Source organism: Cygnus atratus, chromosome Z, assembly GCF_013377495.2.
Source record: "Cygnus atratus isolate AKBS03 ecotype Queensland, Australia chromosome Z, CAtr_DNAZoo_HiC_assembly, whole genome shotgun sequence".
In the NCBI taxonomy this organism is placed as follows: domain Eukaryota; kingdom Metazoa; phylum Chordata; class Aves; order Anseriformes; family Anatidae; genus Cygnus; species Cygnus atratus.
In genome coordinates, this window is record NC_066396.1 from 2283998 (window position 1) to 2310135 (window position 26138).

A 26138-nucleotide genomic window follows, 5' to 3' on the forward strand; every position below is an offset into this window, starting at 1 on the left:
TTCCCTCAGTTTGGTAGGTCCCACAGCTTTCCTTTAACCAAGATTTTCAGACGAGGAAAAATGTTCCAAATCTTGCAATATTTTTGTGAGTGTTTCTATTGCTTTTTCCTGTTCAGCTAGTTCAAAATAACAACACTTATTCATACCATAATATTTCAGAAGGAAATCCTCTCGTTTCTTGCCACCTCAGTGTTTCATCTTTCAGTTTTTTCCTTTATTTATAGCCGTATCTGATCCCTTCTGACAAAATCAGATCATCACAATCCTCTTGGTACGTTACACACCGCCATCCTTATAGCCATACGCTGTTGGTATTAAAATGTGTAGCATCACCCAGTTATGTAGTTTGTCATTCAGTCGTGACTCATGCTAGATGCATTGAGCAATCAAGCTTTAGGAATAAAGAAAAATCGAGAATTTAAAGCAAAGTTTTCATGCAACCAAATTTAAAAATTCAGGTCATTCACATGATGATGACCTCTGAGTCCTCTGGACCTCTGAGTTTTAAATGAAAGAGTAAAATTATTTAGTTAATAATCAGTTTAAGCTCTAGTTTGCCCTCTTCTGCCTAGATAACAACATTACATTTAAACAAAATCCTGCTCCAGAAAACAGCAGGGGAAAAAAAACCTTTAAATTTCACATTCTTTGCCATGATTTGCTGTGTTAGCTGAAGCAGCTGTTTACAAATCCTTTTAGTATTACCTGTACTTTGAAATACATCCGATTTTTTTTTAAAAAAAAAACATGTTTGAAAGAAAAACCCAAGCTAAATTCAGCAGAGCACTCCTATTAGTCAGGAAAACTGATGTATTTTGAGTTGATTTCAGAATTTGCATATTGTATTTTTGCATTTTGCCAGTCAGCAAACAACGAAGCAGTTGCATACCTCTTGCTTTGACACAGAATTGATAAGAGCATATAAACAGGCAATTACAGTGGCTGTGTTAATTACATAATTGTGTCACGTTTGCCTCCGCCAGCAGAGTTGGCATTAATGTGTAAGCCCAGAACTCAAGGCTGCAGCATCCATCTGCAGCATCAGAAATCTGCTGTGTTTTCAGCAAGAGGCAGGGAAAAAATCAGCTACGAGGGAGATTTCGGAACTTCAAAACGGTTGAAAATGTTGTCAAAAAACATCAGCACATAGTTATGTTTTTTTAAATTATTTTATAAAATTTTATCCTCAAAATAATTGGGTCTCACAAATAATTGCGACTCCCAATAAGCAAATGGATTTAAAAAAATGTTTCTTAGGGGACTGCAGAGTCACTTTTAATTTCATTTCTGTATTGAAATTAATACAGATGTGGTTTTTCTTGCTAAAGATAAAATGAAGAAGTATCATTTAATGATGCTTTTTTAGCCCTCCTAGTTATAATTTATGACTGAGATAATCACACATGATTTATGACTCTTGATTTTTTTTTTCTATAAGTTTAAAAATGCCCCCTGGTGTAACATATCTGGGCGTGTTATGCTCTAAGGTGTTTTGTATTTATTAATTTTTAATACGTACGGTTATTTTACTGGACTACAGAGGGTTGGAATAACAAAACCAGATGCTTTAATCTTCTTCCTCAGGCTTTTATGACGCAGAACACGCCGAAGCAGAATGAGCACTGTCTCAAAAACTTCGACCTGACCGAGTACCGCCAGGTGCTGAGCCATCTCTCCACCCAGATCTACCAGCAGCTCATCAAGGTAGCGGAGGGCATATTGCAACCCATGATCGGTAAGTTCCCAAAACGTTAGCTTTTAGGAGTGTTTTATTTGTTCGTTTGGGTGGTTTGCTGCAGTTATATACTCCACGAGTGTTTTTCAGTCCTTTGTACGGTGCTAGCAAGACTTCTTCCCAAAGGAAAAGCCTGCAGAGGCATATGTTAGGGAACAGAAACAAAAAGGTCCTCATGTTAGCAGTGTCCTGGAGTGGAGGAAGCAGACCTGAAAATAAGAATATGCACTAGGGAGGAGTTTTTATCCCCAGAGATGGAAAATAGCTCCTTCCTTTCCGTTTGGGAGGTAGGGACAGAGGGGAGGTAGCGCTGGTGGTTCTCTACAAATGGTCTTCCCCTGCAGGTTTGTGGCTAAGCTTTTTATGGGTGGAAAAACTTATAAGGAGAGAGGAAAAGAAATGAAAGAGGACGATAAAGAACATCTGGTTTGCTTTGCAAGGGCGAATCAGTATGAGAAGAGTCATCTCCTCAGCTAAATCTGTCCTCCTCCTTGCTGAGCTCATGGCGGGGACTGTTCTCAGTGCTTTCCATCTCACAGCTGGAGAGCTGCTGGTATTTTCCTCGAGCTCACAGCCTGGACCCCTCTAAAGCTGGGACTCTTTCCCTTTGCCCTCTGAGTGTCATTGCACACGCTCTGGCTGTATCTGACAGCGTTACCTCCTACCACGGCTGCATATGCCCTGCTCCTTGCAGAAAGTTGTCGTGTTCGCGTATCAGCTAGCCAGGCTGTAAGAATTTACGACGTTTAATCTGTCTTCGTTTAATCTGTCCTCATTTCTCCGAGTTCTCTGAGCCAATTAAGGCTCTGTGGTAGGTGTAGAGGGAGAATTGATTACAGCTCGAAGAGTTTCTGCAGCATGATAACTTATTTCTGAGTAGTAAGGCCAAGGAAAAAAAAAAAACAAAACATGATCTTGCGGGTATTCTGTATGCTTCAGCTATGTCATCCTACCACAGATAACTAGCAGTGCATGGATCTGTTCTCCTTTCAAACCTCTGGTGATTATTAAATGGTTGTCTCTGCTAATTTTTTCCCCTTTTTCAGTGTCTGGGGTGTTGGAATATGAGAGCATCCAGGGGCTTTCGGGAGTGAAACCGATGGGCTACCGGAACCGCTCGTCCAGCATGGAAGATGGCGACAACTCCTACAGCTTAGAGGCCATCGTTCGCCAGCTCAACACGTTCCACACCACCATGTGTGAGCAGGGCCTGGACCCCGAGATCATCCAGCAGGTCTTCAAGCAGCTCTTCTACATGATCAACGCCGTTGCCTTGAACAACCTCCTGCTGCGGAAGGACGTCTGCTCCTGGAGCACGGGCATGCAGCTAAGGTGAGACGAGGGATCGGGCTCAGGATGGGCCTGCTTAAGTAAATTTTGTTAATTTCCTAAGTGGGAAATGAATTCTGAATTAAAATCATTTTACAGAGGTTATCTCTGGGGTGTGCTTTCCCCACGCTTGCCTCACCCCACCAGAGCAGGACGGGTTGCTTAATGGGATGGAGGAGCCTCCTCGGTTCCCTCCCAGTGCCACGTCTTCTCTTTTTAATCCAACAAGAACTCAAAGGCTCCGATTCTGCAGGTGGATGCTAAAGGCAGACCCCTGTTGCTGTGTGTGAAGGGCTGCAGACATCACGGGAGCTGTAGGCAAGTGGCAGAGTGGGGACGGGGCTGGGATCCGGGACCCGTGTGCCCCAATCCTGTCTCAACGCGGTGTTGAGATGAGGACTGAAATCCCAAAGGGACAGCTAGTGCAAACCTGCCAGGAAAAGGTCATCAATATTTATGAGCCCTGGCATAAATCTATCAACTTCCTTCTCACTGTAAATGATTTAAACCTTCCCTTCGCCACCCTTTCCCCATCCCACAGGGGATTCTTTGCGTGCTGCTCTTCAGCCTGAGAGTGGGTGCAGACAGATATTGTCAAAGGTATTTAGGTACCTCGCAGGATTTTGTTAGTGCTTAGAAGCTTGTTAAGAGCTTATTTTTTTTAGGGACTTACAAAATTTGAATGTATCTGAGTGCTGTAGAAAATGACATCCCTTGTGTTACATGGCTCATCTCTTTCTAAGGTACACAGAGCATAAATTTTGCTTTGAGCTGTAGAGTATTAAGCTTTGCTCTGGTTGTCTTATGCCATGTGAATCACAAATATGCATCAAAAATCCCAATATACCAACGCTGCAAGATACCCTTATGCCTTGTGAGTGATTTCTGAGATGCTACGTCTTACTTCTCAGCTCGACTCTTACCTTTGTTGCTCCCCCAGGTTTAACATAAGCCAGCTGGAGGAGTGGCTGCGTGGCAAGAACCTGCAGCAGAGCGGAGCCCCACAAACTTTGGAGCCCTTGATTCAGGCAGCCCAGCTCCTGCAGCTGAAAAAGAAAACCTCGGAAGACGCCGAGGCCATCTGCTCCCTGTGCACAGCGCTCACGACGCAGCAGGTGGGGAACAGGAGGGTGCACGCCAGGAATCAGGGCAGGTGCCATCCCAAACAAACGTGTCTCCAGTTTGCTCCTCGCACCCTGCCTGTGAGCAGGATGGAGCCCTCGGTGTGGGAACGCTGCAAGGCAACTTCTGACCGCCCTGCTGGGCATTTGGTGCCCGCAGAGTCCGGTGTAACCAGGGCAAGGCCGGTGATCTGCTGCAGAAACCACAGGGATAATCCAGCAGCTTGGGGATTTAGTGGAAAAACACCTGGAGATCGCTCCTAGGCACTAACAGTTCTGCTGAGCCGTCAGTGACTCTCCAGTGTGAAGTAAATACTGCCTTAACCCTCCGTTTTTTTGATAAGTGGAGATAAGCTGCGTGCTGAATACGTTGTAAACATCTGTAAGGGAAAGGTGTTTCAAAGCTGTCTGCCTCTGGTTGCCTTCCGGCTTCGCCTCACCAGCAAATTCCTTATTCATCAGTGCCAAAATGCCTTATTCATTAGCACCATGAGCTTTCTGGCTTTGAGAATGAAAGCTCCTCTTAAACCCACCATGAAGAAATGCTAATAAAGCTTTTTGTTTAATGAGCAGCGCAGACCAGAGGGTACTGATGATTAAAGGAGTGGGAAAGAGTGGCCACCCGGCGCCAGCTCTTTGCCCAGACTCAGCGAGTCATTCCCACCGTGGGGACAACTTTGAAGGGCTGAAATTTTACTGCTGACCCCTTTCAGACGTGGCCATCGTGCTGCTGCTCTTTTACAGTGCCCCTGCTGGAGGTTCAGAGGAAGCTCTGAAGGGGAAGCTTTCAAAACCCAGCTCGCGGTACAAGCCAGGCATTTTAGGTTTTATGGCAGGCCATAAACCCACCTGTTGTTTTGCTGGGTTCTTAACCTGCGGGTTGTCCTGCACAGATTTGTGTTGGGGGACCAAGGAACCAGGGTGATAATCGTGCTGTCTCCTAGGCAAACAGGCATACTGTAAGCAATGCTTATAAATGTGCAGAGCACACCACATCTCTCCCTCTACATGTAAATTTAGCTACTGTATTTCATCAGTTCTGTGCAGATTTCTCCCAGTTCTGCTTCTCAGTGAGGCCACGGGAGGTTTGCTACGGCCATACCTCGACAAAATGTTAGTGGTGCTCCGTGATATGGAAAATTTTGGCTTCTTACGATTGCCTGTAATCCTATTTTGTTTCCAACAGATTGTAAAGATACTTAATCTCTACACTCCTGTGAATGAGTTTGAAGAACGGGTGACAGTAGCTTTCATACGAGACATACAGGTAAATCAGAAGGCTATGAAATGGAAGAGACAATAATGATTTAATATATAATATATATGTTGTTACGAATAACTCAGGTGTTTTGTAACGGGTACTGCTGCTGCATGTTGTCCTGAACTTAGTGCTGTGTTGCTTACTTGCAACACACAGCTTCGGGGTTATCCAGGCTGTTAATCACAAAGGATTGAAGACCAAGATAAGCAGCGAAATTCCCAGCTCAGACAATTTTGTAGCACGCTGGGATGCATGGTAACAAGCAGCACAAGCCCACGAGAAATTTTATTGTCAGAACAAGGTGCCAGTACGATTAGACCCTTTATTAATAAATTTATTTATAATTTGAAAGGGTTTATTCATTTGGACTTTAGATCCCAGATTTGACTTTGGGAGCAGAAAAGTTTTTGGGTGGCATGATCGTTAGCAGCAACACAACTCAGAAGTAAGGTTGCAGGAGCCAGTGAAGCATCACTGGAATAGTTACCTCTGATACAGAGATCAGCAATTGGCAGCTAAAGGGAAAAAACAAATAAATGAAAACCAAAGGGTAGGTAGACATCTGATGTTTGTAGGGAGGAAGGGTGCTGCAATAGAAAAGCAAAATAGTTCTCACTGGTTTTTGCGGTATCTCTAAAACTGCTATCAATTCAGAAAATCCCTTTGTAAATATGTTCCATGCTGTCAGACCCAAATTTGTAGGAGAAAGTGAAATCTGTGTAATTTAACCAGTGCATTTGAACTGAGTCTTTATAGTTATTTAAGGCACAGGATGTTTCAGGTTATATTATCCAGCTCCTACTCAAAAACCAAGCTTCCCCTTGGGCTGGAAACAGAATCCATCTCTCTAGTATCCCTTTTGTAAACGTACACTTGCAAACCTTTGATTATATTAAACATGGCAAACACATAGGAAAGGCAGTGACTGAAACTAAACGTATGTTTTCTTCTTACACCTCCTAGACACATTTGCAAGAGCGAAATGACCCCCCGCAGCTGCTGCTAGACTTCAAGCACATGTTCCCCGTTTTGTTCCCCTTCAACCCTTCCTCCATAACGATGGACACTATTCATATTCCGGCTTCTCTCAACTTGGAGTTTCTCAATAAAGTCTGAAGAAAGCATCATTAAAGCCTTCGCTCGTACCTAGAGGCCTCCAGCAAAGAAAGAAAAATTGCAAAAGAAATGTGAGGAGCTCTTTAAATATGGACCAAACAGGTCTATGGAAGAGCCAATACACAGTAATAAATGGATGCTAAACTGTACAGTAAAAAAAGAGACTGATCTGTATGATTTTTTTGGTAATTTACATCTCAGAATAAGGATACTTGAAATGTAGATTTATTTTTTACTGCTTGATTTTATGTTGACATAGTTCAAAGCCCATAATAACCTCCAAAAGCCACTAACAAAAAGAACGCTGAGTGGGAGACAACTTATTTTGATCTTCATAGGTGTCTGTGAAGGAATGACAGTTAAAAACAAAATCTGAGACACTTACGCTACCTTCAAGGACGTGTGGTTTGCCTAATAACTAGGTGGTGTGGATGTGCTAATAATGGAGATACGCAATTCTGTCTCTTCTTGCTCGGAGCTGTATTGTCAAAGTGATTTCAGAAGGTGCAAGTATGTATTTATGACACAGGTTAAGGTCACACTTGTTTCCACTGATGTGTGATTTGAGAAATGCTGTTGTTCGAACTTCATATTGTGCATCTCTTACTTACCTGCTTCAGAGGAATCAAATAAATTGGCAGTTTGGCCTCTTTTGCACAGATAAGACATGCCAATGCAACCCAGTGGATTAGTCCTAGCCATAGCAGTCAATGGAAAAATTCTATGTGATTCAAGCAATGTTTTAACACACACAAAAAAAAAAGTAAAATGTAAAAAAAATATAATTGTAAACCAGTATGTTAGCAATGTAAGCCAATTCTTTAAGGGTAAACAAGAAGATTTTGATCTACAGCCTTAAACTGATAAAAACAGCGATCAATCTGAATTCTAACCATTAGGATTTGTTTGTGTAGCTTATAAATTAAAACAGGCGAACCCTCTGACGTCCCCAGGTAGGCACTGAGAGGGGACAGCTACTCACAGAAGCAGCAACTGAATTTTCTCAGTATGTACTATAAGGTGTTTAAGAAAGCAGAAAGCCACCAGCCTTGCAGAAAAAAGGTAAAAAGGAAAAAAGGTTGGGTTCCTGGGGCTGCGTGATGCCATACAGTAATCCTGGTTGCCTTCAGCCCATAAATTAGGACTACACTTCTGTGGGGTGATCCTTCTGCCATAGCTCAGTGTGCCAAAAGGCAGCCAGGAAATTTAGAAGCAGTGAAAGGAAATTTAGAAGCAGTGAAATGCTCATCTTTGTGTTGTGAGCATTTTTGGCCTTTCCGCTTCTGTAATGGTCTTATCTACGTAGATGTTAACTTATTTGCTTTTGTGGTTGCCGTTTCTGTAGTCTCAGCAATTCTGTCCCCATTAAGAGCTTTCAGAAAACCTCTCTGCATCCGACTGCGTTCAGTTGGTCTAAATCATATCCAAACAGCGAATTTCTGATCGGGTATCCTGTCAGCTTGGAGTATTAAAAATAGAATGTAAAGTCTCTTAAAGATTCACGCCACTGAAACCTGCCATGCTGCAGGCACCTTTTGAGATAAGGTGTGTGTTTTGATTTAAACACCGTGTATATAATCGATGTATATACAAATTGTAATAGACCTGTATGTACTATATATGTATATTACTATCAAAAAGCACATTTTTAAAGAAAAAAAAAAGTTGAGTGCTGTTAAGAAATACATTGGTCTATGCCTGTGTTGTTTCAGATGGATGATGATTTAGTACGCCTGTTACCAGTGAAGGACTGACTTAAGGTCATTCTCTAGGGAGAAGTTATCTTTCCTTCTAATCATCACCCAGCTAATTACTGAAGAAAATTGATTGCTTGTATAGTACCAGCACTACCTCCAAACTACAGTCCTTGAGCATTTGCATCTGCTACGTATATTCAGTAGTGCCTTCATCGCCCCTTCGAACACAGTAAGGATGACACCACCATTTTGCTGTGTCCAGCAAGCCCATGCTCTTCTGCCACTTGCTCATCTACAACATTTTTATTTATTGTACCTACCTCTTTTCACGTTTTGCAAATGAATGTGTTTTGTTTTTATTTTTTTGCAATGCTCTGAATTTAATTTTTAATGATGTTTTATCCTTTTCCATCCTGTAGTAATCACGATATATTAAAAAAAATCAAAGCAGAATTTAGTCTTTCCATAAGACAGTTATAACACAGTGCTATTTCTCAGAATTCACCTTAGGCCGGCAGTTTCCTCTCAGGCTCTTCTGGTCTCTACCTCTCTCTGCTGTAAATTATTCAGTGTACAATTCCCAACAGCCTGATTAAACCAATGCTCATCATTCAGACTAAATGACTGGCTGCTGCAGCATCCTCTTCTGCAATGATTTTGCCTACTGATCACAATCACAAACGTGGTTAATGCTCTTCTAGGGGATAACGGTCTTTCACTGGCTTTTTCAGGACCATAATTTATATGTACAACAAAGATTTTCTTAAAAAATAAAACAAACAAACAACAACAACTCTTAGTATGTACAGATAGGAACTGGGATTTAATGTCCTGGTCTGTAATAATGTAGCTTACCCGTTAAAATCCATCTGGAAGAGGACTCTACTAAATATCTTTAATATATTTTTATCTTTTCAGTTTGCACTTTTTAAAATTTGTTTTTAAATATTAATTTTGTTAAATCATTACGTTCGAGCATGCCTTTCTTTCCTCAGATGGGCGCTTCTTTATTTAAAGTATACGTTCAACACAAAGCATGGCTTTCAGAAAGCTGGCTGTTTTCCAGGTCCGTCTTTATTTTTAAATATCGATTCCGAAGTCGAGCATTTTTCCTACTGTGTGCCTTTAGCTGTTACTAAGGTAACTGACTTCTCAACCACTGTTAAACTGTGGGAGTTTTTTTTTTTTTATTATTCTGCCACAAACAGTTTTCTGTGGAGTTGTAAGTCCACTTATAAAATCTCTCCGAGAAGGTCTACAAAAACACTTAAAAGTTCCTAGGAAAAGACAATATTGAACCATATTGATTTTTGCATGTGTAATGTACCTCTGAAGAACACTACTGGCAGTCAAAAAACAAGTTAAAAACAAAATACAAACTACACACACCACCACCGAACCAACACCTCAAAGGCAAGTTCAGGTTTGTGCTGTCTGACCTATGAGAAGTGTCTAGGACAAAATACACATTTCATTTCCAGCTGAAACTTGACTTTATTTTATTCCTTTTACTTTTTCTTTTTTCTTTTACTGGCAGTTTTGTAGCTGCGGTTGCTTATCTTTCAGCTAGTAAGGCTGTTGTAGTAGTTGACTGTAGAAAAGAACATTAAACTTAATGAGAATTAAGTTATTAGAATTAATTTATGCAACTGTAAATCAAACATTTTTTGTTTACACAATTTATCTAACGGCACTTCTACAAGTGAAACAACAAAATGTGGGTGTATTGCAGGCAACAAGCATACGCAGTGGCTGCTACCTTTCCCGGTTACTTGAACATTGAAATCACAACGTATCTAAAGCCTTTGCAATGTCTGACCCTCAATTTGCATGACTTGCAAAAGATACAAGTGTCAAGGATGCACTTGAAACAGCCGGTCCTTTTCCTCCCTTTTCAACTATAAATGAGCAAGAATATGCAAACTCATTCTTCCAGACCATTTAACTGAAAAATTAATGTTTTACCATTGCATATAAGTATGATAATCTAATTAAAATGAATTGCATGAGCTGCCATGAAACCTATTCCTCCAGCTTCATTGATTCACATATATTACAGTCATAAATTATTTTTTCCCGAAAAAAAGTTATAGCACTGTAATGTTAATTAAAATAATCCAGAGGACATATGCCCTGACAAGCATACAACTTATTTCAAAAGGTAAATGCCAGTGGACTAAGGCTTTCAAATTAAGTTGAAATTAAAAGAAAACAAATTATCAAAAATGTTTATTATTATTATAGTGCAATATCTATTTTTTTGGGGGTGGGGTGAAGTCTAATTACCTTAACAAGCAGAAGGTATAGCTGCTCTAAAAGAAGTTGAATGATATACAGGAGCGAATGCTGTAGATGAAATACTACTGCTTATAAAATATTTTTCCATTTTGAACAAATCTGTAAACTATACCTCTGTTTATAAGAAAAATGCTTGTAATAGTCACTGTAATATTCAGCTGTGGATAAGAAAAAATGTGAAATAAACACTTTTGAAGAAATTGTGACTTGGTCAAAAATGGACTGTATTAAATACACATTTCAGTACTTGCTTCATACATCGGAAACATTGATATTTCTAATTTACAAACACAAAGAGTCTGAAACCTTTTACTTATAACTTCAAAAGCTTTAGAAGTTGTGACAACTTTAGAGATGTTTACATATTGTGAGGTAATTAAAAGCCAATTGAGCGTGAAGTATTACGGCCTTGTAAACCAATGCAGAGGAGCTGAGGCAGTGCCAGCCCCTGTGTATGTGAAGTGAGACAATTCAATGGCAAAGAGAGAAAGTAAAGTAGAACATTTTTTTCCTTTTGCTTATGTTTTTCCCCTTTTCTCTCCCCTTTTCCTCCTTTTTTTATTTTTGTAAGGTTAGGTTACAGGTACATTCACTGGTCTCCAGATTCATTGAATCATTGGAATTACGTCAGCAAAGCAGTTGAAAGACATTTTGAATAGGAAACATAGTTTTCATATGGAAAATCTAGAAGAAAAATGTTTTAAATTCCTTCATGAAGACATACGGCATTTTTTTGTTTGTAATAAAGCATTTTTATCGATCCTCCCTTTGGCAGTCTGAGGTGTTCTACCAACCACCACACTTTTTACACCTCAGCGTGTCTTTTCAAATACTAGAAATTTGTGAGGTGCTTTGGGGGGACCAACTGACAAGGTCGAGGTGCAGACAGGGAGAAGACCGGGAGGAAAAGCCCCGTGTCCTCCATGGAAGGCCACCAACATGGGCCAAACCATGTAGCAGCTCCCTGAGCGGCCCTCACGGGGCCGCCCGCCATTTTGTGCCGCCGCCGATTCGCCTCAGGCCGTCCCCCCGCTCCCCTTTTCCCAAGCGCGGGGACGACGAGGAGGGGACACATCAAATAAAGATAAAGAGATAATCAAATCAACAAAAAGCGGCGCCTGCGCGGAAATCGATACGGGCACCTCCTCTTTTGGCGTGGCGAATGTGCGGGCTGAGGGGCGCCACAGAGGGCGGGCGCGGAGCGGGGCGGCCATGGCGCTCCTCAGGGGTGAGTCGGGCTTGGGGGGGCCCGGAGGGGTCCTTGTGGCGTCCTGTCAGCCCGGGGCGCCCCCCTGTCACCTGGGGGGGGCTCCCCAAAAGGGCTCGGGGGTCGGTGCCACGGGCTGGCCCCGCTGCCCTGCCCGAGGGGGCAGCGCCGGGTGCGGGGGGGTGCAGCGAGGGCTGGGTCCCTCAGCCCCTCGGCGGGTTGTGGGGTTGGCAAAAAAAAGGGAAAATGGCATTTCTGAGCCCCTGTCTGTCTCCGGGGGGGGGGGGGGGGGGGGGGGGGGTTGTGGGTGTTGGTTGGCTTGTGGGTCTTGCTTGGGTTTGTTTTGGTTTCTTCTGTTTTCCTCCTCACTGTCTTGTCGGTCCTGTGACAGCATAGATAAACGGCTGGGAATAACATTAATGTTTCATAAAAATCTCAGTTGGCTCACCTCTGCTGGTCTGCAGACCCGTGGCGGAATTATACTGTAGGGAATTAACTTTCTGTAGGGCTGGAGGCAGCACACAAACCTATATGAAGGTATATGAAGTAGCAGTGCAGGTTGAATGCCGCTTGTAAGCTCCAGCAGCTCCTACAGGTGCTTTGTGTAAAGAACTACTTCGTGTGGTTTAAATCGTACGTCTCCTAAAAATAAGGTAAACGAGTCCTGGTGAAGAAATATTTTCATACCAAGCGCATTTAAGAAGTGTTGGAGGGTTACAGAAGGCTTCAGATCTGTATCTGATTTTGGCAGAGGGTGCTTAACAAAACCATATTAAGACGAATTGATTATTTAATAAGAATTCCTGGTTACCTTCACTTTTTAGTCCCAAAGGTTTCCAGATCCATATGGGTTTGGTAATATTCTGCTTTTGTCATGCATTTATCATCTTGGGAAACAGCAGAGAGTGGAAGTCTTGATGTGGTGATGTAGGACAGTGCTAATTAATGGAGACTTAGGAAGAAGGGCAGGGTTCCTTCTCACAGGATTTCATCTACCTCTTGTCATCCCTCCTGAAATTCAGTGAAGGGTGTAGCATTTGTAGATGATGTCTCTCCCAACAAGCAAAATCAGAGTACTCAGGGGAGTATCTCTGTGGTCAATTTAATTTCATGGCTGCTAGGTAAGGTTGTGCTTTTTCTTGTTCCTCGCTAGTTCACTCCAATCTTCTCCTTTAGTCTGAAATTACTGTTTTATTGAGCAGTCAGAAAGTGGACTCAGATGCAGAACTGATCCGCATGAATATCATCATCCGTAGTCTTTATCCTTCTGTTGCATGATCTGGTCTGGGTTACACTTTGGCCCCATGGTGCTGTGGGGAAGACATGGGCAGCGGCGAACGGTTGGGTTGGAAGAGAAAATGTTGTTAATTGTCAACTGAAGGTTGAAGGGCAAAGTTCTACCCCACCCCGGGCCTGTTTGCAGAGCTGTCTGTGTGTGATTCAGCAGATATTGCGGGCAGCCAACCTCCAGGTCAGAAGGGAGGGGGAAAAATTCTTTGGCTTGGTCGGGTCCTTGACCTGGTTCACAGCAAAGCCTTGCAGCTGAGTACTAATATACTAAATGTGGCTGTTTTCCATAATGATAAATTAATTAAAGCGTCCTCATCTTTCTTTAGAACAAAAACACCTGTAGGGGTTCACAGTTTCCATCTGTTATTAGTTTTCAGTTTTTTTTTTTTTTTTTTTAAATAAAACCCACATGTACAAGCTAAGTAAAAAACTTTCGGTCAGTGGATTTCAGTCAATGGATGTTCATGCTTATCCTTGAAGCTGCAATTCTTGCTCAGTCTACATCAGGGGATTTCCCAGATGGTTTTCAGAGCGTAAGGACTGCCTGCTTCAGGTCCCAGCACTGCATTCAGGTCCTTGTCAGTGGAGCGAGCTTGACCTTCACGAGTTCGGAGAGTCCTTTCCTGTAAATCGTGCAGCCTGGGGTCCACGTAATCCACGTACACAAGAGATGGAGGAGCACCCTCCGTGACAAACCAGCCAAAGATCACGCAGCCTGTAACAGAGGGCCCGAAAGCAGTCGGAATGGTGGTCACGGGCAGCGTAAAGAACAGGCGTTTTCGTTTGCCTTCATCCTTCTATCTGTGCGTGTCCTTCCAGCGTTGCTTAAAATAACAGTGGCTGTTCCATGGCAGCTGCAGAGAAGGCGCGTGAGCTCAACTGGGGGAAAGTTCACAGCCTGCTTCCCTCTTGTTCCGACACGTGGAAGCGGAGAGCTGCTGTGCCGAGCAGTCAGTACGTGTTCTGTAGGGTGCAGGGCTTTGCTCGAGCTCAAATCCTCTTAGGCTCCTTCCGGCCAAGGCGTTTGTGCGCCTGCATAGGCATTGGAAACTGGATTTTCTTCTCAGAAGCTGGAAGACCGGCGCTAATGCAGCTTAGATGACCTATATTAATTAGGAAAACATCATTATATTTTTATAAGAGTGTTTTTTTTTTCTCTAAAGTTAAAGGTGTCATATTTAAAACACATTTTTTAAAAAGAAACACCTCTGTGAACACTGTTTCAGTGCGTAAGCCCCAGATTCCCTGATTTTTATAAGATAGGAAGTGGCCGCTTTTGTTTTTAAAAGATCAGTTCCTCATCTGACAGATTATTTCACAGGTGTCCAGCGTGGGTTTTCACGGACGTTCCTTTCATGCTTTTAGTGCGCTGTCACTAATATCTGATGGAGTGTGGCAGCCTCCTTTGTCTGCCCCATATCCAAACTACCTACTTTTTCCAAACCTCTTCTTGGAAAGGAGGTGTCCCTGGAGTCTTCTAGCTTTTCTTTCTGACCATTAATTCTGGCATATTTTCCCTGTCTGAAGTATCGCTGCCTCCTGTATCTTACTTGTCTTGAGCTGCTTGGGTTCACGCTGTCTTTTAGGACGAACGTAGGATGTCGATAGCATTTATGAATCCTATTGTGAATTTAGGATGTTATTCTGCTGAGGCTACCTTGCTCATTTTCTCTTTGGTACGCCCCGTGTCTACTTTTTTATGTACTTCTCTTTGGTATGGGTCTGGCTGTTAACTCACGTAAGCAAAAATAAGAGAGCCTGACTGCTCCCTGATCTGCACATCTGGATCTTTCTTGCTTCTGTTGCAGGTGTCTTCATCGTTGCGGCGAAGCGAACGCCTTTCGGGACCTACGGAGGCTTGCTGAAGGACTTCACGGCCACCGATCTGACAGAACATGCCGCTCGGGCTGCCCTGGCTGCTGGCAAGGTCTCCCCTGAGATCATCGACAGCGTCATCGTTGGCAGCGTCATGCAGGTTGGTATCACGGAAGTCTTGCTGGCCGGGGATTATTTCAGTCATCTTCAGCGCGGTCCTGTAGAGAGCTCCCTCTGTTTTGCAGCCAAGAATAAGCCACAGGGGTGGAAATGGAAGGGGTAAGTAGCACTCGTAGTGTAGTGTTTCCTGTTCGTGTTTAAGGGACGTACCCTGCGTGATTGGTGCCATTGCTGGGAGCAAGGCTTAGCTTTCTTCTAGCTCCACAAAAATAGTTTAAACCAGGTGAGGCTGATTCAAAAATGCGGGTTCATTACACGGCTAGGTGCTAATCCCTGCTATGTTTTTCCTGTTTTAATGACCTGTGTCATTAAATCATCGGTGAATTTGCCCTGGATTGTATAAATCCTGTTCTTTTAGAGACTGGAACTGATTTGGGCCCATTTCCCTCGAGCTTTCTAAAGAGATTTTTTTAACAAAGCGTTTTTGATCTGGATGCTATTGTATGCAGGGCACCAGCATTACAAAACTGCAGTTACCCACACATGTAGGTGAGGGTATTTGTTTTAGGCGGGCGCATTTCTCTTCCTATTTTTCTTTTGCATTCTGATTTTATTGTACTAAGGGTGGACGCTGACGCTTTCCTTGCAAATCTGAGTATTTCAAGGGTGCAGAAGGAAAAAAAAAATAGCAGGGGACTGAAGTGATACGTGACCAAACATGCTGTATTCCTTCTAAAGGATCTGTAGCCAAAAGAGTGGCTTTTGATTCTTCTGTCTGCCACGGCTACCATCTCGGTTTCATTTACTCAAATTTTTGGGCTTTTTGTAAGAATTGTTTGTCAAAAAAAACCAGATAAATTGCTCCATCGTGTAATTGGTTTTTCACACAAGGAATAGCAGTCTTTCCACGTTGGAATTATATTTCTTTTCCTTTGCGTCATACTTCTCCGTCTCCCCCACCAGTAAATTTTCGATTTTTAGTCCGTTTTCTACTTGGTTAAGTACAAGTAACTATGAAGGGGCTATTTTCAACTCCCCTTCTTCAGCAGAAATGACTCGCTTCCACTTTCTTTCACAGTTTCCATTGTCAGGTAGCGTTGTGCGCAGAATCGTGTGCTTATAACACCCATTAGCTTGGGGCACGATCCCCAAGAGCGTAAGTTTTCTTTCTGTTTGGAGAAGATTGGTTCCCTGCCGGTTTGACTCTTGCTCAAGACGTTCGCTTGCCAACGAAATGCGAGCGTAACGCAACTTATTATTTGTTCTGCCCGCAGAGCTCCGCGGACGCTATTTATATCGCGCGACACGTCGGGTTACGGGTGGGAGTTCCTGTCCCGGTTCCAGCCCTCACCGTCAACAGACTTTGTGGCTCTGGTTTCCAAGCCATCGCCAATGGATGTCAGGTACTGAGCTCTTTTTTTTTTTTTCCTCTTGTATTTCTGTATTAGTTGTAACTTTTATCACGTTGTTAACTGAGAGAAGACGTGAGTAAAAGCATTTATTGCGGGTTTGAGATGAGTTACGGGTTCTTGGCTACCACTGCTAGAGGCGTCACGTTGTCCTGCAGGGTCGTGTGCCTCTGCAGCGCTATTTTTTTTGACGTCTGGTTTTGTAATTGTGTCTTTTTAATTGTGTCTTCGTTCAAAGATCCTCGTGCTCTCATGGGTTAGGTAGTTTGTGGCATCACTTTTTCTAAAATAGAAAAAAAAAATCAACTTATTCGCAGTTGACCATTGCGTAAGATTTATGAGAAATCCATTAGCGGCTTGAAATCACATCTCCTGATCCACCTTCTCTTTATTTCTGCTGGACTGTTCGATATCCTTTTTCAAACATGAAACTCTGCCACAGTTTCTAACGTGTGCTTTGGAAGTTTCCTGTGATGCCTTTTACCAGGGTATTTTGTTAAGCTTTGCTTACTCCATTCCTTCAACAAGTTCGCTTGATTGCTGTCAAGAATAATTCAACATCATTGTTCATTTGACATGTTTCTGCTTAAAAAACGAGGTGTTTTTCACGCAGAAGTGTTGCTCATCTTTTTTAACAAAGTATTTACTCTCTGCCTAATCACAAGTTTCTCATAGTTTCCTTCAGAAAAGCAGCAACGCGTTTTCTTTTTTGTCTGAGTAGCAATGAATCGTTATGAGAGGAGAGTGATTTTTCCCAAGAAGATCGATCTAAATGTTCTTCCTAGCGCTTTCTGGAAGTCTGTACACGCTACACTGAAGAGATCCGTTGGGAGATTTTGACCAAGCATCGTTGTGAGATCTTTACCCACGGTGGCATTTCATCAGTGGTGCTCGTTCCTGTATTTTTCTGGCACGTGACCAGGCTGTTCACAACCGCTTAAATGTGCGGTTCCTAGAAACTATAGGAAGCGTCTCAGCACATAACACCACAGATCAGTCACAATTATTAACGAGTTACTGGTGGTGAATTAGTATGTGGCTGGTGTTTCTTTTGGCGGTTTACCTGGCTAAAATTTTCTAATACTATGTCCCTTTATTTATTAAGAAGCATAAAGTCTAGTTTCAGGCTTAGAGGTTTAATTTGTGTTCCTTTCGAGACAATTGGGAGCTGAAGAGGCAACAGATGGGGGGGGGAAAAAAAGATGTTCTGGTTTTGTGGCAGTGATACTCAAACCCCAGGCTCAAACGTCTGTTAACCTAACCGCACAAGCATGGAGATGCCATCAGGTTCTCAGTCCTGTTCCTCTTTCCTGTTATGTGTGTGTCCATATTCTCTTCCTCCCTCATTGGTGTGACCGTTCCTCACTGACAGGAGGGGGAAAGAGCACGTGATGAAAGGGAGAGACCCCAATCCTAATAGGATAAGCCCAATCCTAATAGGGTAAGCCCTTTTTAAATACGCACAACTAAGCAGGAATTCATTCTGTGTGTGGCTTCATAGTTGACGAGGTATTTTTCTAAAACGATCGTTACCATCTTTCAAAACCAGCAAACTAAATCCTAAAATCCTAAATCTGTTTTGGTTTTCTTTGCAGGAAATTTGCCTCAATGACTCCGAAGTGGTCCTGTGTGGTGGAGCTGAAAACATGAGCCAAGCTCCGTATGCAGTTCGAAACATTCGGTTTGGAACCAGATTAGGAGCAGAACTCAAGGTCTAACTTACTTTTTATTTCCTGTGAATGAAGTTGTGTTTCAAAAGGAGTGTAAATTATCAGCCATATAGACACTGTAGTCTTCCGAAGGAAGTCGTTGGAGATTAGATCCAGATTTAGATGGTCAAAGCATTTATCCAGTGGTATGCATCATTAAAACAGTAGGTTTCCATAATACTGACAGTTTTGTAGCTTTTCCAAAACAATATTAGAATTTCTATTCCAAGGTAAGTGTAATAAAACGCTCAGACCAAAAACTCAGGTCACTTGGTGTATCCCATCAAAGTGCTCCATATAATAGAAAAGCTAAAAATCAGGGTAATTAGAAACTGTCAATAATGAATGTTAATATTGCTGTGCTTTGTGGTCTTTTATGTCTTTTAATACTGTTCCGTGCAGTTGGAAGACACGTTGTGGGAAGGTCTGACTGACACGCACGTGAAAACACCCATGGCAGTTACAGCTGAAAACCTGGCTGCAAAGTACAGCATCACGCGGGAGGACTGTGACCGCTACGCGTTCAAAACGCAGCAGAGATGCAAAGCCGGTTAGTAAATTCAGGAATGCAAGCGTTTATATGACGCCGTTTTCAAATACAGAGAGTTTTTAGCAACAATCCAGACCGTTTGTAAGTTTTATGTAGCTCGTGCATATCGGTGTCGCTTGTTTTTGGATCGTCACTTGGTTTTTGGTTGTCAACTTTTTTTTTTTTTCCTGGCTGAACAGCGTGTGGCTCGGTGCCCTTTTGGTGGGATGCCTGACATCCCCTCCTTTCTTTTTCTGCTGCAGAGTAGTCCTCTGCCACACCAGCCCACGTCCTTCTTGCTCATCAACATTTACCATGATTGACCTAAATTGTTCTTTTTTTCTTGTGCAAGTCGTATGCTATTCTACAACCCTTGAACATTTAGAGCAGGTGGGGTTCTAAAGAGGGATATTTCTTCAGGACCTGTTTTTAAACTTTTCTCTGGGCAGTTTATATCACCAAAGCCATAACTCAGAGGCATTGTGTTACTACGAAGTCGATTGATAGTGTAAACAGGATAATAGCCAGCTGGGATCTTCAACATATATTGCTATCCAAAGGTGACCACAAGGTAAAGGACCTAGGCATGTTTTTAGATTCTAATGATGTTGATTTTAGCAGCTGCTACTCTTGAAGGTAGCTCTTATATTTTTAATGGGTGTGGAAGTCCTGTTCGTCAATATTCATCAGTATTCATCAATAACCACAGGATCATCGAGGTTGGAAGAGACCTCCAAGACCACCCAGTCCAACCTCTGACCTAACACTAACAAGTCCTCCACTAAACCATCTCACTAAGCTCTACATCTACACGTCTTTTAAAGACCCCCAGGGATGGCGACCCAACCACTTCCCTGGGCAGCCCGTTCCAATGCCTCACAACCCTTTCGGTAAAGAATTTCTTCCTAGTATCCAACCTAGAAATAAGGGGATGCCCTCCCTGCTGATATTCGAAGCTAATTCCTGCCATTTCTGGAGCCTTTGCTACGAACTGTGCCACTGAAGAAGAGGCTTTTGCTTCTTTCTTGTTTTGGGTGTGGTATCCAGGATTTTTGCCTTGCTGTTTTTATTTCCGTGTGTCGCAATTAGCGCATCCTATCCCACACTAAAGAGACAGTCCTGTGGCTAGTCGGGAAAGAAGACCTTGTAGAACTTGTCAAAAAAAATTCAGAGGTAGCCAAATGGCAATTTAAATCCCTTAGAGTTGCCTCTGTGGGATGAATTGAAGCGAGTCGTGGCTCAGTTTTAAGAGAGAGGCGTTCTTTTGTTTTTAAATCCAGGAGTTCACGTCAACACTGGAAACAAAAGCTAGCACTTAGTAGCCTGAATATTGGCATCAAATATAATCTTAGGTGATGTGGCCAGATGCTCTTATGGGCATCTTAGATACCTGAAATAATACTTTTAACATTGGAGACTTTATTTGGAGAAGTTTTAGAATGTGTTTGTACCGTTCTCGTTCTGTTTCCAAAACAAACAATAAACCCCCGACTGGCCTATTTAAACTAAAGGAAGCACAAATGGCACTGTCCCTGAACTCTTGGCTGAAAGAGAGCAAAAGGCAATCGTATACTGCATTTTTTTTATCCGTCTTTTATTTTCCTTTGTGTGGTTGCAGCTCAAGACGCTGGCCATTTTAACGCTGAGATGGCACCGGTGGAAGTGAAAACAAAAAAAGGGAAAGAAAGCATGCAAAAGGACGAGCACCCGAAACCCCAGACCACTCTGGAACAATTGGCAAAACTCCCGGCCATCTTTAAAAAGGATGGAACGGTCACGGCTGGGAATGCTTCAGTGAGTACGTCAAAGCCTTGGCTTATGGAAATGTCACCTTTAATGTTCTCTACATTCGTTGTCACTGTCGTTCTGAGCCACCTTTGGCTGTCAGCAGCGTCTCCTGATGGAAAGGACTTCTCATTCTTTATATTTGCAGTGCCTGCGTGGATTTAGCCGTTCTACTTTCTTCTGGGGGCGATGATTACTGATATCTGCTTTACAAATCAGCCATTACCCTCCTGGGCACGCTGCTGCTCGTCTTCCTGCCACAATTAGTATCCTCTCTAGCCCAAACCACGCTTTGCTATTACTCGGAGTAGACTGAGAACTTAGCAGCGCGTCCTTAGGGACAGTTCCTCTTACAGTCATCACCTTCGTCAATTGATTGATTGTTCTTTGGGCCACGGTGAGAACATAATCCCAATTCCTGCCTAAAATAGATCGTGGCCACCGTAAGGATGGGTGTCTGTATAGTATCTTTTCCTATTAATGGTACGTGGGTTACCTAATATTAATAGGGTCCCTGCAAATCTATGGAATGATGTTTCCAGTATAAGGGAGACTTTCAGTGGCAAAAATGTGTTTTACTTCTCTGAAACGTCAAAATTAATCGCCTGTGTTTAATAAAATTAATCATCTGTGTTTAACTTTCTTTCGCAGTCGGCAGAATAGTGAAAGATTGTGGTACGTTTTGAATAAACACTAATATGATTGTTCATTAAATGTTAATGATAGCATCGTAGACTGAAAGTGGGTTTTGGTTTCTCTTTGAGGGGCATATTTAGTTTAAAATGTGGGCTTTTTTTGTTTGCGCTTTCTCCCCTAAGAATGCTTTTCTCTCTTACTGTAAGGGGGTGTGTGACGGAGCCGGCGCAGTCATCGTTGCCAGCGAATCGGCCCTTAAAAAGCACAGTCTCACTCCTCTGGCGAGAGTAGTAGCTTATCACTCATCCGGCTGTGACCCTTCGATAATGGGCATCGGTAAGTTGCAATAAAGCCCGTTTCCTTACGGCATCAAGCAAGCTCTTCTTGTGGTGGGCGTCCTAAGAAAGGAGGCTGCAGCGTACCGAGTCTGGTAGCTCTGAAGGAGAAGTTTGGGTGGCTTCTTGCAGAGGGATTGTCCCGCTGCATCCATCCAACCCTTTTATGCAGAGGGATAGACTTCGGTTTGGCTGACAGGATATTTGCGGTGCCTGACCTAGAGCATTAGCTCTGAACTACAGTCCCTCCAGCCGCGTTTTTTTCCCCTTTTTTTACTCTCTTAGTTAAGAAAATAGGTGTGCTCTCAAATTTTTTTAAAACCTGCTTTCAACTCAAGCTTACCTTAGTTTCCCGTGAGCTTTTAATCCCATTATTGCGTAATTACGAGTCGCCTTGTTGAAGAAATATTGGCTACGTGTACCCTTTCGAGCCATAACTCAATTGCTCAAGTTAAGGCTGGATTCCAACAGATGTGTCCGTTTAGGCATTATTCTGGCAAACCAGCAACTTTTTCGCAAGTCCCATATTTTGTGCTTTCTCACCAAGTAGCTGTTAACGCAAACAAACCCTCAGAGCTGATCCAGACGTGGCGGGATTCTTCCCTTCTGTTCAGTTCGTAGACAGCATTGTATCCCAGCGTTACTTTCCCTTTCTGCCCTTCTGTTCAGAGAAGTCATTGTTGGCTGGTTTCACGTGTCAGAAGAGATGCAAATGAAGCATTGTCAGATTTGCTCTCTCGCTCGGGCTATCTGACTAACCCAACCTTCAAAGCAAATGTAGAGGGAGGGTTTCTTTCGCTAGACTTCGTGCTGTCATTGTGCTTTCTAAACCAGGCCATTCTTTGTGGGTCAGGCAACTCTTTTTAGCCTGTTTTTAAAAACTTCATAAGTCATACGGAGAAACAGCTCGTATCTTCGCTTCTTAATACCACGGCTTGGCCCCAGCAACCCAAAAAGACCAGAAGAGATTCATAGACATGACAGCAACGGGTCTGAGAACAGAGGAGCTCAGACTGAACGACTGCCTTTTCACATACTGATGGTGTTAGGGAGCCCTGCCTTACAATCTCTGAGAGAATTCATTCTTGAAGAAAGAGAAAAGGGAGGTTGGGGGGTGGGAAGTTTAGTCTCCTTGTCTGTCATTAAGAGTCTTTGTATTGTCCACATGAGACCCTCCCGTTTCTCTGACACACAATGAGCATACTAAAATCAATCCATGAAATACATCTAGGGCCTAGTATTAAACCAGAGTCTTTCTAATGATCCACTGAGCTTTGACCTGGGCCCTTTCTTCTTCTTAACCTTTCTGTCTCTTAGGTCATTTACTCATTTTTATGCTTTTTTTTTTTTTATTCCTGAGCTGTGAGTTGTCCGCACCATTCCTTGGTAGTGAGATACTTAAAAAGCATTTTAGGATGGGTTTTATTCATGTAACGGTCAGCTCCCATCTACCATCACGGTGTCTTTGACCTGCAAGCGCATATCTAAACAGCCCTTTCAAATCCTCTTTGAGGGTATCTTTCCTTAGGTAGCTGTGCTTTGAGATGAATCTTTCTTAGTGGATTTTACTGGGTTGCAGATGTCAGCTTTCTTCTAGAGACAGTTTTATTGCCAAACTAATACTCTCCAAAAAAAATCTTACTTGCTTCAGTGGACTGTTCTAGCCTGGGTCTAAAGCAACACTTTGTGTGTTTTTGTTGTTTGCTTTTTTGTTTGTTTGTTTGTTCTTAAGCGAGATTTACAGCTAAGGTGTACGAAGAGCACCAAAACCAGCAGTACCCATAATTAAACACATGACCACCGAGCTCCAGAAAGCCTGCCTTATTTTTTTTGTGTGTGTGTATCTGGTGACTGCAAGTGTTGAGGAAGGGAAAAAATGAAGCCACGAGTACTGGAGAGGAGAATGCCTCAAAAGGTTGTTTTATTTGTCATGGGATTCTGTCCTCTTGACTTGAAACTTACGTACATGTTTACCAACATCGCTGTGCAGCAGTAATGACACTCCTAACTTTCCTCGGCAGTTTGTTGAGGAAGATGCAAAATACCTGATTTTTTAGGTTTTGGAGTTCTCTTGCCACCTAATAAAGTAGGTGAGTGCCATATCCGAGGTTCGTGGGCTCCACAGCAGCTCATGGGATGGAATCTGACGAGGCTTTATAAAGCTATCCAATGTATAGCATGTCTGTAAGGCTTTATTTTTCCTTTCATTAACTGCACATAATTTTCCAAATAGGCCCTGTACTTGCAATTACTGAAGTTCTGAAGAAAGCGGGACTGACCCTGAAGGACATGGATTTGATAGAGGTAAGAGGATTTAACACGAACAGCGAGGTTACTGATCTTTTTAGCAGGAACGCTCCCCTCGTACAAGTGGCCAGTTGAACAGATGTGAACGGCTGTATTGTTTCTCTGGCGTTTTAGGTGAATGAGGCATTTGCGCCTCAATATCTGGCTGTTGAGAAAGCGTTGGGCCTCGACCCTGAGAAAACCAACGTCAACGGAGGTGCCATCGCTATCGGTCATCCTTTGGGTGCTTCGGGAGCACGGATCACAGCTCATCTGGTTCACGAATTAAGGTACGTGTATAGCCAACAGCTACTGGTAATGCAGTGCTGACGTATTCACGCCTGCGAAGGAGTTTTAGCACAGATACTGTGCGACTAAAATCTTCCAGTCCACTGGCTCAAAATTGTCATCGCTGAGGCGTTCCTCCTTGTACACAAATGTTGCCTGTGTCCTGCAGTCCAAGTCCAGCCTCGCGTTCCATTCTCTCGTCATTACAGGACTTTTTTCCTGCCTCTACTTCTGATGCAAAGCCCCCAGCAGTCAGTGGGAAAGCTTCCTTTATTGAAATTGCCTCGATCTAAGTCTGTCCCTTTCTTAACGGGCTACATTTAAAAGGCTTTGCCATCGCCCTCCTTCTCCTTTAATCCATTTTCAGAAATGCTGACTCTTTTGGCTTGCTTGGTATGCTCAGTATCACTTTAATCTGAATTTTCCCTTTATTTTTTTTTTTCCTTCCCCCTCCCCTCCCTTCAGGGCAGAGATCCCTGTATGTTTTTGCTGGTACTTGCAACACTGTACTAATATTCAACCATAAAACCTTAATTAATTTCCAGCTTGCAAAAAATGGTTGAGTGCGGCCGTAGAAAACTTAGCTTTTAAAGACCGCCTTGGCCGTAAAATTATATTTGAGTTATGCGATATTTTACTATGTGTTGAAACCTGAAGTATTCCCTAATGTCATTCCTTTCTGTTTTGTACTCCTAAGAGCAATATCATAAACTGTCTTTTAGGTGGAAAAGACCCAGACGCAGAACTCTGTTTTTCTACAGAAATATTTCAGTAGCAGCTGAGGCTTTGTAATATTTTCCTAGGAAAAGAAGATTGGAAAATCTCCTCATTATTAGTACCTCTGAAAAGTTGATAGCTAGTTTCTGTTTATAAAATCGGGACAGCAGCTACCGTGCTTTCATAAATGTAAGTCATTTTCGCTGTTGCCTTTTCTGTACAGGCGGCGTGGTGGGAAATACGCAGTTGGGTCAGCTTGCATTGGAGGTGGACAAGGTATTGCCCTTCTCATTGAGAACACCGCCTGAGAGATTTTGGAGACTTCAGCGGTGCCCAAATTACTGATTCCGTGGAAAACTTCTGCCTTCTGTGACAGTAAAGCATCACTGCCTCCCTTCACGTATTCCTGCAAGATTAAGGAGTAACTGAGAAGTCTGAATTCTGAACGAGAAGACTCAGTAATGTCTTTGTACCTGAAGAAAGTGTAGTACCAATGTAATTTCACACTGATGAAGTACTTTCTAAAAGCCTCTTTTCAATCAAGTTTATTATTTCTGTAGGCAAAATTCTTCTCATTTCCTGAGGAAATTGCCTGTCAAACTTTCACCAAACCTGCCTTAAAATAGCAGTGCGGCTTGTTAAGCAAGTATTACTTCAACTTTCCTTATTTCAGCTGCTGCTGCTGTCTGGCACATGTGCCTCTTTTATCAGGAAATGTGGAAACTTAATTGGAGACCATCTGAAGTATATACTGATCGTAGATCGATGGCTCTAACCTGTACCCTGCTATTTTGCAAGGTAAAAGAAAATGAGGGGAAGCTGAAATTGTCATTGTGCCTCTTAAAAGAACAATAAATGTAATGAAAAAGGGCTCAGCGTGTGTTTGTGAATTTGTTTTAAAAGTAAATCACTGTACTGTGCTACGTGGGCTAAAGTGGTAGCGAAGACTTTCGTCTTCAGTTTCTCATCCTCAGCCTCCTGTTGAAATGTGACTTCTTCCTGCCGCTCCACTGCCTTGAGCTGTGGTGGTTGTGAAAGATTCGAGGCCATTCAGAACCAGAATGTCTAGAGGAGCAACAAGTTCAAGTCAAGGCAAGTGGCGTTAGAATTGGTGGATACCAGTTAAAAGTATGCTGATCACCATTCCTAAGGTTACTTACGGATGCAGTTTCTTTAAACAGCACTAAATATTTCTAAAGTCATTACAAGGATTCAAAAAACCAGCTGCTATAAGGCAGCAAACCAGATATTCATTTAACACGGTGTCTTTTTTCCTCTCTCTACTATGTTTTAGTAAGTTAGGGTTATCAGGGTTTCACTGTTCAAGATGCATTTGCCACGTGGATTTTATAAAGCAGGATGTCATCTTGGTTCCTTCTATAGTATCAAATATCTAATTCCTTCTCACTTGTTTACTGTGGGTAATCACTGAACTCGTATTTTCAGAGATCTGGC

General features: G+C 42.7%; 2 protein-coding genes across 2 annotated transcripts in view; both read left to right on the forward strand.

The window, feature by feature from the left end:
* The window catches only part of MYO5B (myosin VB), an 86547-nt gene extending 79906 nt beyond the window's left edge, over positions 1–6641 (forward strand). The window contains exons 36-40 of the mRNA XM_050716346.1: positions 1585–1735; positions 2782–3067; positions 4005–4179; positions 5372–5452; positions 6410–6641. Coding sequence (XP_050572303.1) covers positions 1585–1735; positions 2782–3067; positions 4005–4179; positions 5372–5452; positions 6410–6562 — 846 coding nt within the window. The 3' untranslated portion in view covers positions 6563–6641. The remainder of the gene's footprint in view (positions 1–1584; positions 1736–2781; positions 3068–4004; positions 4180–5371; positions 5453–6409) is intronic.
* Positions 6642–11547: 4906 nt separating this feature from the next.
* Positions 11548–25554, forward strand: ACAA2 (acetyl-CoA acyltransferase 2). Its single transcript, XM_035559962.1, has 10 exons — positions 11548–11785; positions 14863–15029; positions 16264–16392; positions 17994–18110; positions 18510–18657; positions 20255–20430; positions 21264–21393; positions 23626–23696; positions 23814–23968; positions 24907–25554. Exons 1-10 carry the CDS (start codon positions 11770–11772, stop codon positions 24989–24991), a joined length of 1194 nt encoding a protein of 397 aa, XP_035415855.1. The 5' UTR covers positions 11548–11769; the 3' UTR covers positions 24992–25554.
* Positions 25555–26138: the final 584 nt, after the last annotated feature.